Here is a 13,271-nt window from a genome sequence, read left to right as displayed (position 1 = left end):
TAAAATCTTGTAATTTTTTAATATTGGCATATAAGTTTTCAAATGCACTTGATTGCAACAAAAATAGCTTTGACATGAAGTGTCATACTAAAACTCTTTACATTTGCATTCGTTTTTCTAAACTGATTGACAGAAACTTCGTTATTTCGTTTGATATGTTGTGGGTCTCGCACTATCAAAGTTACCCGCATTATCAAAGTTACCCCGTTTTAAGGTAATTCGTTTTCATTGAGGAACATTGGCAAAGAAATTCTTTAGTTGCTGTCTAGCAGAAATCCTGAACGAATCTTTTGAAGAGAATTGTGAATTTGGACGAATTATTGGAATCTACACTAATGAAATTTCTGATCAGGAGAAACACCTAGAATAGCCTGACAACCATTCCACAACATTGTTTTACAAGAAATGGAACGAGAGGACATCAAGAACAAATTTCAAAATTTTTAAATAAAATTAAGGTGGAATCCTTTGATTCTTTAGAGAATCATTTTTGAAAAAGTGCCATACAATTATTACAATTATACAATTATTAATACAGTTTATAATATTTATAGATTGATTTTTCTCGTATTTTACTTGATTCCAGTATTACTAGAAACAAAATTTGAAGGTAGGATCAGGGGACAATTTTACGCTAGCACTATAATCATTTAGTGAGCAGTTATGCAAAGAAACCAAATTCTCACATGTCTGTTAGTCGCACGAAACATAGCCAAAATTCAAGCATGAGTTCACTCGTTCGTTTGGCTTATTATCTTGAATTTGCAAAGTTTTCTCATAGAAAGCGTTACTTCCTAGAATGTTTACTAGAATTATTGTAAATCCTTCTGATCTCATCAGCCAAATTAAAATTAACGGTTTTCAGACGGATCTTATCAATGAAACATTTTGAGAGCTCATCAGCGTGAGTGATTTCGCATGTAAATCTCAACCGTTACATGAATAAGACAGATCAATAGAAATATTAGTAGTAGAATGCTAATGACGCTGTTCTCAAAAAACTGAATTAGTTTATTATCACCTTTAACTGTATCTTTTCATTGTTTTCTCGATGACATGTTGTAGTGGATGATTTTAAAATTTATTTGACACTTTGAGGACCGGTACTCAAGCTGTCAGCGCGTGGCAAACTAGATGTTGGTAACACGAACAGTAGCGATATTAGCATTCTTAGGTTAATGCTTCTACTGACAGATCTCAAATGATTTCACTCTTGTGAGAAAGAAATCCTGGCACATTTGAATAACAGACACTCTTGACTATTGTACTTTACCAGATTTCTGTCGAGAATAGGAACAATCATTGACGAAGACAAAGTTTCTCTTTCAGATCGCCACAGACGAACTTCATTGACAAGTAATCGAACGAAAGTGCCCAAAAACCCACGTGAGTGGACTTTGACCGATAATTTTCGCACGTCAATCAAGCACGTTGTGTATGAATGAAAATGGGAACCCCGATAACGTTCTTAAGGGTGATACCCACAGAACAGAAGCCAAGAACAAGTGCTACAACATCGGCCGATACCTGGAAAGATACGCTATAAATTGTCCAAACATTGCTAAGAAGCGACGAGATAAGAAACTGTATTGCGCTCCTTTGCGAAATTCGGTGAACCTGGAAGTCTATGGGTTCCATAGAAACGGGAGAAACCATAGTAGAAACCATAGGGTTCCATAGAAACGAGGCGCTTGCTCCGATTTCGAGCGTTTGGACGTTGTTGGATCGATAAACGCAGGATTATTGTGTTGTAAACTGGAAGAAAGTGTCTTCCAAATCAAAAAATTGAAAAATGGGCGGAAAAGGCAAGAAGAAGCCTGCTGGAAAGCCGGGTGCGAAAGAACCGGGAGATAAATCTCCTGGCGGTAGTGCAGGGGGAGGTGGTGGAGGTTCGAGCGCCGGAGGTGGTGGCGAAGATGACGAAGTAGACGAAGAGGAATCGGAAGCCAAGCCGAAGAAAGGCAAAGGAAAGAAGGGAAAAGGAAAGGGCAAGGGATCGTCCAAGTTTCAGGGCGATCTGTTCAGCGAAGCCGCAATGGAGAACGCGTACTATGTGTGTCATAACATCCAGGTTTGAAGCGTATTGTAGATTTCATTGGCTAAAATCTAATGCAATCTTAATTTTCCAGGACGTTCTGAAATCGCGAGGATTCGCATGGCCCGAGGGGCAGAAAAAGAAAAAGAAGGGCAAAAAATAAATGGTGATCGCGCGTTGCCCAGGGAAACTGATGTTCGAAAGCAAAATCATGCTCTGATGCGCTCTGTAGACAATATTCGTTTTCGAAAGCGTGCGTACGGCGGATAGCCTAACCGTAGGCGATCGTTGATGGATTCAATGAAACGTGATAATTTAGTGGAATAGTGTTCGTACAAATATTGTACTGTGTATAGAAACAAATGTAATGGAGGAATGTTAATAAAAATGCGATAAGCTATTAACATGTGGTTTGTTTTGGTCGCAAAGCGAGACTTTCGATTCAAATTTGTCGGTGTAGACAGATGACAATATTCGAAGATGATAATGTTTGATAATAATTTTAAATCTCGTATCAAAATCTGGAGACTTTTCAACAAATTATTAAAATTGTTTTAAATATTGTTCAAAACTGAATCTATCACTCAGTGAGAACATCTCACACAGTCCAGAGATTTGCAGTTCCAAAAAGATTTTCGCTCACACGCCAACAACGGCGACGACGCCTGGTGATCGTGATCGTGAGAGAATCACTTTAAAAGCGGTGTGATCACGGCGCCCAGTTTGTACTCTGTTCGTCGCGGTTGTCCGGTGCAGATCTCGTGATTTGCTTTCTAGCGAAAAGAAACCAACTGGTGCTTCATTTCCAGTTCCCGTGTGAAGTGTCCACCTCTAAGGCAAGTGTAAGACCCCCCCGGTGAAAATATGCACTAATTGCCCGAAAGTGTCTAATTGAATTATGGTTCGGTGTGGTGGCGATCGATCCGGCGTCGATCCGAGCAGGCTAATTAGTAATGCTAACAAGAGCCTTCCCAAATAAGGACATCAAAGTGGTTGCTTCGCGATGACGATCGCAAATTGATGATTAATTGTGGGAATGCGTAATTGTGAGAAGATTTGGCTGCATTCAGAGTGGAATTTAGAGCGATTGATCTAGAATGATCCTGTTTCCATTGAATACGGTTGAGAAAACACAGCTTCGGTGTGGATGGTGCAACGAAAATAGACAGAATCGGATTATTGGTGGGGGCGGTGGTTCCGAGCGATTTTCTTGCACGCGCGTGGGAAGAAAATTTTGGAAAGATTTATCATCGCTTTTCCGCCCGACTGGAGGATATTTTGGCACATGAATATTTTTAGAGCACTGCATTTATATTCGTAAACACCTCTTAGAAGTGTCGGGTTACATCAGGCGACAAAATTAAAACTTTTTTTGCGCACTTTGATCATTTACAATGGAATCGCTGACTTCGAATACGTTTTAAATTTTTCCTTATTTTTTTTTTCAAAACTATAGAACAATGTCACAAATTTTCATATTTAATGTTAATTGGGTTTATGGCGATTGGGTTAATTTTTAATTGGCACTCTAAGTAGAAGTCGAAAAAAATTCCCAACTCGGAAAAATCTCCGTCGGAGTAGGCCGCGTGGTTGTGTTTTCAACTGCCTGTCACGTTTTTTCGCGTTCTGCGAGATGGATTTTTGCACGATGGTGTTTCGGCTGGTGCTACGCCACACGGATAGTTTTCGTATGTGATAAGTGTGGTTCTGTTGAAAAATTACATTAGTTGATAGTTGTAGCATGTGATAATGCCATTAAGTGCATTCGTATATTAAAAAAAAACGTTTCAAATTGTGGAAACCGCTTCGTTTATAATGGTTGTGCTAGGTGTAGGAGTGATTATTATGAAACTAGAATCAATTGTTTAACCTTCCAAAGTGAATGAAAATTATTGTGGAAACCGTATCTTTATTGGCCAGTAACACTTCAAAGGTCGCACTGTTGTATTTTGTACAACACATGTGGGAAAACCTCTAGGATAACATCGTTTTTCATGCAAAGCAACAGCGCGCTGTTTTTGGAGATAACCAGTCGAGTGACAAACGGTATTATATGCTTAGATCGGATTTTGTGAGTTCGTTCCAATCTAAAAAAAATATTTTCAATGCAACTAGGTTTTTTTCGGAGGGTAGGGTCAATTTGTTTTCTGGTTTAAGAGAGCGAGCAATGGCGCTTAAACCAAAGCTCTTTAGCTAAGACCCAAGGTGGAAATACCTGTGGCCCATTCCTGGAAGACTCGCGCATGGAGTGACATTAATTTTCTTAGCAACATCGATCCCCACAATTTAAATCCGGCCGTAGCACTCGCTATAGTTTCCTTCAATATCGTCCAACTTCTTGACATCTATGAGGGCGTCGATGAGCCACTGACCTCTCTTTAAGTAGGTGTCATATCATCATTATCCTTCGCTTTCCTCGTAACGGAGAAGATGGGCGTGACCGGCAATGGAAGTTGTAATGTCTTTTCATCTATTACTTCTGATTGAACAGCTATTTTAACCAAAATAAATAATTTGGATCCTAAAGTTTTCAATGAATTTTTGTTTTTATTTAAGAATACAAAAAAGCATATTCTTGCAACTACTTTAGAAATTTTTCCAACTCAAATAACGGCTAAAATAAATTTAAACTTTAATTTTAAAAGAGGTTCCAATTATGAACCTTACCACTTTTGATCACCTTGACGTCAAAAATGACAAAGGGCTTTTAGTTTTAACACTGGGGTTGTTCCTATCTGACATTTCGGAAGGGACACGGAAAACAAAATATACCCATAATTTGAGTTTAAACCAAGGGGTGTAACAAAATCTCAAAAATCGTAAAAAATGGTTTTTGAAGTGAAATTAACGAAAATCATTTAAAAATTAAGTAGACATGTGATTTTGGCCTTAACTTAAACGTTCGGTACTAAAATTAGGACAGGGTTTTAGGCTTGGTTTTAGGGCCCTATTGGAATAAGTTTCCAGTATGCAATCTACGAAATACTCCGTTAATACGCGACGCAACGCAATGCAACTCGAAAAAATCTCCGACCGATGGGATTCGAAGTTCGAACCCATTCATCTGGATCTTGCTGAAAAGCTGCATGTTTACTGCTACGGTAATCTAGGCCGCACAAACATAACAAACATAACGGAATACCCATAACCGTTTCCGTTAGGCCAAATTAGAAAAAAAATGATAATATAACAAATCAGCATCATTCGACAAGTCATTTTGGGGATTAGGGGCACAATGAACACACGGGACGAAATGGACACCGCCTAATTTTCTGAGAATATGCATATTTCATTAAAATTTCATACACTGCACGAAATCTGTATTGTATATGAACTGTATTGTGTAGTACTGAATGAACATTTTCACAGATCTTGGCCTCCAACCCTGTTATGATGGCTGACAATCAAAAGACTGTTGAAAGAACTCCGAGAATTTAGCATCGATCTAACGATCTAGTAGGCATGGCACAACTTTGACGTCTCACTCCTATAGTCACGTCAGAATGGAAAATAGAAATATAAGTAGTAGAACGCTAGTGGCGCTGTTATCACAAAATATAATTATTTTATTAATACTTACTATTGATGTTTTTGATTGTTTGTTTAGTGCCATGTTGTAGAGAATGTTTTATTATGGTTGAAAAATTTGATTTGACACTTATAGACCCGGTACTCAGACTGTCAGAGCGTAGCAAACTAGATGTTGGTCACACGAACAGTCGGCTAATGCTTCTACTGAATGGAATGAAAGGTTTTTCGTGGGGCTACCACTTGCCAACTCTGAACTCCACATATTTTACGGTATAAAAGTCAATGGTATTCAAGACTTCAAGTTGTTCTCAGCTTCAAATTGGTATATAAGTAAGGCGTTGAGAGAATGCAAAATTTCCCAAATTCCACGACAGTGCTCATTTTGCCGCAATACCTTTTTACCACCCTTGTTTCCGACCCAATTTTCTATCTCTTTTTCATGACATTTGATAAAATTTTTCTCACCATGAAAATGAATGCAGCACGTCGTACTAGTTACAAACTTGGAAAACAGCCGAGGGTAACTGAAAAATATTGCCATTTTCGAGGAATTCCTTCAGGAAAAACTCCAGAGATTCCATCAAGAGTTTCTTTCGAAATATATCCAATGTTTCCACCAGGTATTTCTCCAGATACTCTTCCAGAGATTTCTCCAGGAAAGATTACCTCCAAAGATTACCTGCCAGAAATTCAATACAAACTAGATTTAGAACGGTTCCGACAAGGTTCCAGGAATACCTTCAGCAATTCTTTCTGGAATTCTGTCTGGTTCATCTAAGGTTTCCTCCAAATATTATTCCAGGGGTCTCCACAAGGATTCTACTTCTAGAGATTTTGCGAGTGATTACTCCTGTATAATTTTTACTGAGATTTTTCTTCAGGGATTTCTCCGTGAACTTTTTAAGCAATTATTCTAGGGATTGCTCCAGGGATTCTTTCAGGTGTTTATTCAAGAATTATTCAAACGTTTTCTCCTGATATTCCTATGGATATCTTACCAGATAAATCTCCAAGGATTCCACCAGGAAAATCTCTGCAAAAATACTTAGCTTTATCCAGGAACTACTTCAGGAATCTTAAAGAATTACTCCTGTTATTTCTCCAGTGATTTCTGCAGAAATTTCCTCGGGTAGGTCTCTCGAGATTCCTTCAGGAATTATTCAGGAGAATTCTCCAGCGATTTCTGCAGGAATTTCTTCAGAGGTTCCACCAGAGATTCTACAATAAATTACTACAAGATTTTCCTTCAAAAATTCTCCCAAGAATGCCTCCAAGAAAACCATTTCATGATTCACTCCAAATATTTTTTTTTGCGAAAAATCCTTCAGAAATTCCCCAAGATTTTTTTCAGAGATTCGTTATTGGCCTCGGAAAATTTCTGTACAAAAACCTCTAGAAATTCTCTCATAAATTCCTCCAAGAATATAATCAGAAATTTCTCTAAGACCTCCAGGGATTCCTCCAAGAATTTGTTCAGAAATTGCTCGAGGAACTCCTATGCTGAACAAGTTTTTAAAAAGCCCTTGGAAAAATTCCTGGAGGAATCGCTGGGGAAATTGTTTAAGCCATCCCTGGAGAAACCTTTTGAAAAAAATCATGAAGACATGCTTAGAGTAATCCCTAGAGATCCCTGGATGATCCCCTCTAGTATCTCCGTAGTATTACATGAATGCACCCTTAGAGTAATCTCTAGGAGAATATCTATGAGAATCCTTTGGGGAATCCTTGCCTAATCTCTGGAAGATTCTTTGGAACATCCTTTGCAAAAATCTTGCTGGAGTCTTTGGATGAATACCCGAATAAATCTCTGAAGCAATCTCTGGGGAGATTCCTGTTGGAATCTCTGAAAGTTTACCTGGTAAATAGCTGAATCAATCAATGTAAAGTTACCTGGGTTAATTGATGAAGGACTCTTTGATAGATTATCTGAGTAAATCCTAAAGGAATCCCTGGAAGCATCTCTGAAAAAATCCCTGGAGAAATCCCTGGATAATCCTTGGACGATTTCATGGAGAAATCGCCGGATAAATGTCTGGAGGAATCCATGAAGGGGTTTTTCTAGAGGAATCTAGGTACAGATTTTTCTACTGTAATGCCTGGAGGAATTCTTAGAACATTTTATGATAAAATTCCTGGAGGGTTTCATGGTTAATCTTTGGAAAAATTTCTAGAGAACTCTGAACTCTGAAGAAATTTCTGAGAAAACCTTTCAAATTCCATGGAGTAATTCAAGTAGTGCTTTTCTAGGAGGTATTTCTTAAGAAATTCCTGGAGGAATCCATCAAAAAATTAGTGCAGTAAAGAAACCCTGGAGAAATCAATGGAGTCCTGAAGTATCCTTTAAAAAACCCATGGAGGAATTTCTGATTAAGGATGGAAGGATCCCTTTAGAGTTTTTCCTAGATGGATCCTTGAAGGAGTCTCTGAAGGATACTCTGAAAGAATATCAGGATAAATCGTTTGAAAAATTTCCGGAGGAATATCTGGAATGATTCCTTGAAGAACCCTTGAAGATATTCTTGGGAAAATCCCAGTAAAAAATTTACTTGAGGAATCTTTGAAAGATTCACTGGAGACATTCCTGAGTGAACTCCTAGTGAATTTTCTAGAAAAATCTTTGTAGAGATTTTTCTACAGAAATCTCTGCAATCATACTTGGAATAATCCCTGCAGGAATCCATGGCAGAGTTAGGTATTGAAGGTATTCCTGGAGTCCCATTGGAGCTGGTTTAAAAAATAATATTTATCAAAAGTTCTAAGGTAAAATCCTTGAGTTTTTGAAGGAAGCCCTAGAAGAATTCCTGAAAAAAATCCATTGAGAAACTCCGAAGAAGACAGTTTTCTAGAGGAATCATTGAAGGAATTTTCTGGAGAAATTACTGTTGAAACTATGCTAGAAATCCCAGGGGTAATCCTCGAAGGAGTCTCCGGAGAAATTCCTGGAGGAACTTCTGGAAAGTATCTGAATTTCTTTCTTGGTGAAATCTTTGAAGAAATCCTTGCAATAAATACTGGAAGGCATGTAGGAATTCTTTTTTCTTTTTCTGAGAAATACTTTAAGTAGCTTATGGAGAAATTCCTGAGGAAAACCCTTGAAAAAATCCAGAAAATTTTCGGATTTATGGAAAAGTCTCTGGAGGAATCTTTGAAGAAATTTCAAGGTGATTTCTTTGGAGAAATTACTGAAATCGCTACATGAGTTTTTGAAAAAAAAAAGTAATTATTTAGCGTTGAAATTTCCCTACAGTAATTCCTTGAAAAATTCCTGAAAGAGTTAAAGGAATTCTGTGGAGGAATCCCTTAAATAAATGCTGGAACACTGGAGGAGTCCCTTTGGGATTTCTTGGAAGAATCCCTGGAGCTTTTCTGGAAATGTCTCAGGTGTACCCTTTTCGGAATATCTGAAATTTTCGACGAGTTTTTTTTATAAAATAATTGAATCATTTCCTATTGAAATGTTCCTAAGGAAGTCCGTTGAGAACTTCCTAAAGGAGCTTCTGGAGTGATTTCAGAGAAAATCCTAGGACAAATTGCTGGAATTCAGGGAGGGAAATTAAGAAAATTTGCAGAAAGAATTTCTGGAGGAATCCTATAAGGAATTTCTAGAAGTTGAATTCAGATATCTGTTCAGATGGAATCTTCAAAGGAATTACTGAATTGTCTGAATTATTTCGAGAAATCCCTGTAGGAGTTTCTACAGGGATTGAAATATTTCATGGAGAAATATTTTCAGGAAATCCTTGGAGAAAGTACTGTCATCCCTGGAGAAGTTTTCGAGAATATCTCTGAACTAGGGAAATACGTTTAGAAATCTCTGAAGGAAGAGCTCTTGGAGGAATTTCTGAGGGAGAAATTTCTGGACGAGTCGTTGGAAGGATCCGTTGGGAATTCGAGGCGTATTTTCTCTAGAGAAATTCCTTGAGAAATCCCTGAAGGATTTTCATGAGGAATATTGTGGAGGAATCTCTGGAGATATTTGAATGAGGAATTCCTGGAGGAAGCCTTGGTGAATGCTGAAGAAATCTCAGCGACAATTTTCGGAAGAATCCCTGGATGAATCTTTGTTAGAATTTTTGGTGTTTTCTCTGGAGGAATTCCGGGTGGGTTATATCTAAATTATTTCTTGGGGAAATCTTCCAAGAAAACCTTGAAGGAGTTACTGGAATACCCGGAGAAATTCTCGAAAATATCTCCTATTTCCTTCCTAAGACCATAAGAAAAAAAATCCTCGAGATATCTTCGAAGTGGATTTTGGAGAAATTCCTGAGGGAATCCCTGGAAAAATTCCAGGAGAATTCCTCTGTAGGAATCCCTGGACAAATTGAAGGAGTAAATCTAAATTTTTAGTGAAACTTTGGAGGTATTCCTATACCAACGTTGCACTAAAAGTTTTTCCAGAAGTTCCTACAGGATTTTTTTCCTGTAAGTTGCTTTAGAATTTCCTCTGGAAGTTCGCTTAGAAGTTCTGCGGTAGTTCCTCTAAAAGTTCCTATAGGAGTTCTTCCACAAGTTATTGTAGAAGTTCCTCTGGACGTTCCTGTAGCAGTTCATACGAAAAAAAAATCCCCTGGGATTTCCTCTAGAAGCTAATTCATATGTTTCTGTAAAGGTTTTTTTTTCTGAAAGTTCCTCGGATTCCTTCCGAAAGTTTCACAATCCTCCGGAAGTTCCTCTAGGTGATCTTCCGGATGATCCTCTTCGATTTCATCAAGAGAGTTCTTCAGGAAGTTGCTCCCTAAGCGAAGGTGAAGAAATCAGCCCAGTTTGAGTTTCACAACAAATTCCTCCGAAAATTCCCCTAGGAGTTTATCTGGAAGCGGGTATCTTATGAAGGTTCCTTAAAAATTCCTTCGGGAGTGCCCCTAAATATTCTTATGATAGTTCTGGAAGGTTCTCCTGAAATGCTTTCGGAAGCTTCTGCAGGAGTTCCTGAAGAAGTTCTCCTAAAATTCCTATGGTAGTTGCTGTAGGAGTTCTACCAGTCCTGGAATCCCTTAGGAAGCATCTCTAGGATTTCCCCCGGAAATTCTCCGAGTAGTTTACCCGGAAGTTCTGTCAGTAGTTCATTCAGAAGCTCCGTAAGATTTTCCAAGAGTTCCTTCGAAAGCAAACCCAGAAGTTTATCTAGGAGGTTCTATTGAAGGATTTCTGCTCTACGATTTCCTGTGGATGTTCCTATAAGTATTTGTTTGGAAATTCCTCTAGGAGTTCTCGGCAGTTTATTCAGTATTTTCCCTAAAAATTCTTCAGAACGTTCCGTATTTCTGCAAGAACGTTCCTATATAAATTAAGTGATATAATATACTATAATTTTTAAAACAGTTTCTCCGCCGAATGCTTCAGAACTTTCTCCATGATGTTTTTTTCTAGGAATTTCCAAGGATTTCTACCTAGTACTTCTGGGTAAATTTGGGAAATACTCCCTGAAGAGCTTCTGTAGTAATTCTCTAGAGAAATTTCTTATGCCCAGAAATGGTTCAATGAGTTAATCCTAAAGGAATTTCCGAAATGTTTTCTGAAAGAACTCCTAGAAAAAATCATTGTGGATTTCTCTGATAATTTTTCTGCAATAACTCCCAGAATATCGAAGTAGTGTTTCCTATAGGCATCGCTGGTCAATTCGCGGAGGTATTCTAAAATGATTCCCTATAGAAAAACTGGAGTAGTTCTTGAAAAAATCTTGGAAAAAATTGCTGGTGAAATTCCTAGAGAAGTTTCCAAGAGATTTACTACATAAATTATTGAAATGATCCATATAAGGGTTCATTCAAATATTACGTAACGCAAAATTGTTCAATTTTAGACCCCCTTCCACCCCCACGTAACAGCTTTTGTATGGGAAATTTTAATTTTTTGTATGGACCGTAACACTATGTAAGACCCCCTCCCTCCCCCTGTTGTGTTACGTAATATTTGAACGGTCCCTAACATTCCCGGGGCAATTATTGGAAAAATTGGGTTCTAAAATGTTTAATGAATTCTTGTTTTTACAGTCAAACCTCCATGAGTCGATATGTGAAGGGACCATCGACTCATGGAAATATCGAGTCGTGGAAACAAATGCTTTGGAAAGCTGTTTGGGGGGACCATCGTAGTAACCATGAAATTTTGATTTTAGTATGGTTCCATGAGTCAATATCGAGTTATGGAACATCGACTCATGGAGGTATCACTGTATTTTATAATACGAAAGAGCATATTCTTGCAACAACTTTAGCAATTTTTCCAGCTCAATTAACGGATATAACATATTTAAACTATGATTTTAAAAACTGATAATCGTTTGCTTTGGAACAAAAACGATAAAATTTTGAAAATAAAATCCTTTTTATCTAAACAACTAAATGTGTTACTAAAATTCTGAGTACAGATTTAAAGTCAACGGGCCACTATCTATTGAATCCATTGCAAATAATCAAAAGAATGTGAACCAGTGTTGCCTAGTATTATTATTGCAAATTTCGTGTGTTTGTTGCTTCAACAGGTTTGGAAGAAACAAGAAAAAAGAGTGCGAAACATGGGCAAGACACCGGCCGTCGGAATCGATTTGGGAACGACCTACAGCTGTGTCGGCGTTTGGCAGCATGGCAAGGTGGAAATTATTGCCAACGACCAGGGTAACCGGACGACCCCTTCGTACGTTGCCTTCAACGACACGGAACGGCTGATTGGCGATGCTGCCAAGAATCAGGTGAGTTATATCCCGCCAAAAATGGCAAACCCAGACCCCGTGATTTGCAATTCATAAAGCGCGGAGACACCTTGCTTATCAAGACAAACACGATCGCACAGTAATCGAAACCGGCCTGAAGTAATTCGATGACATATTATTTACACTGCATAAGTTTGTCCAATATGGCGATAGGTCGATCGCAGTCAACTTGAACAACTTACTTAAGGCGCACGCTGAGACTGCGCTGTCACAAACGTCTATCTTTCCGATCAATTGTTTCGCCTTAAAAGGACTAGGCCAACTCGGATCGCGTATAAACAACAGGCAAAACACATGTCGTTCCGCATCACGATCAAGTTAGCCAAAAAAAATCAAACCAACCGCGCGAACTTTGTCAATGCTTATGCGTATATTTTGCGTTGATGACGCTTGTTTCCTTGTATGTACCGTTTTGCTCGCACGCAACAAACTGGTCCCATCTCGTCCAATCATCAATGTTTGGCACCTCGTCTAATTAAAAGTGTCACTCAATAAGCCGTAAATATTTCCCTATTTTCCCACGCACGCCATTTGGAGCTCCATCTTATGGCTTCATCGTCCATGGCTTCTGCGGTGCATGCGTTGATGGACTAAACAGCGCGGGATTCCAAAAATATCGTATTCTCTTCTCTGCCGATCCAAAACAGGCGGTGCGGTTTGACCTTAGCCTGCTCTGTTCGCGTTTTGATTGGGGACGAACTCCCTCTCTGTCTCTCAGGTTGACAAATGTTTGTTGGTGTTGTACCGAAATTGAAGCAGTAGATGCCCCAGGTTGTCGAGGTTTTCTAATGACTTACACATGTTGACATGACGTTGCTATGTGGTTGGGCATTTGTAAAACTATGAAAAAACAAACGGTTTAGTTAAATTATTTTTCTATAATGACTCATGGTTACCCGAGGAGGAACAAATAACTCCCCAATAACTTATGCATACCATATTTTGGTATCATACCATAATTAGGTATTATTCAGTTGTCAATACCTCATTTTG

General features: G+C 38.4%; 2 protein-coding genes across 3 annotated transcripts in view; both read left to right on the top strand.

Moving 5' to 3' along the window:
• Positions 1-1,680: 1,680 nt before the first annotated feature.
• Positions 1,681-2,439, top strand: LOC110674420 (small lysine-rich protein 1). The gene is made up of 2 exons (XM_021838659.1): positions 1,681-2,071; positions 2,130-2,439. Exons 1-2 carry the CDS (start codon positions 1,793-1,795, stop codon positions 2,196-2,198), a joined length of 348 nt encoding a protein of 115 aa, XP_021694351.1. The 5' UTR covers positions 1,681-1,792; the 3' UTR covers positions 2,199-2,439.
• A 308-nt stretch (positions 2,440-2,747) lies between these two features.
• LOC110679299 (heat shock 70 kDa protein cognate 2) overlaps positions 2,748-13,271 on the top strand; it is a 34,225-nt gene continuing 23,701 nt past the window's right edge. Inside the window, exons 1-2 of one of the 2 annotated variants that reach the window (XM_021853640.1) lie at positions 2,748-2,871; positions 12,051-12,257. In XM_021853640.1, coding sequence (XP_021709332.1) covers positions 12,084-12,257 — 174 coding nt within the window. In that variant the 5' untranslated portion in view covers positions 2,748-2,871; positions 12,051-12,083. Of the gene's footprint in view, positions 2,878-12,050; positions 12,258-13,271 lie in introns of both variants that reach the window. The other variant, XM_021853696.1, reaches the window with a different exon arrangement.

Source organism: Aedes aegypti, chromosome 1, assembly GCF_002204515.2.
Source record: "Aedes aegypti strain LVP_AGWG chromosome 1, AaegL5.0 Primary Assembly, whole genome shotgun sequence".
Classification (NCBI taxonomy): domain Eukaryota; kingdom Metazoa; phylum Arthropoda; class Insecta; order Diptera; family Culicidae; genus Aedes; species Aedes aegypti.
This window is presented reverse-complemented; position numbering and strand designations above follow the sequence as displayed.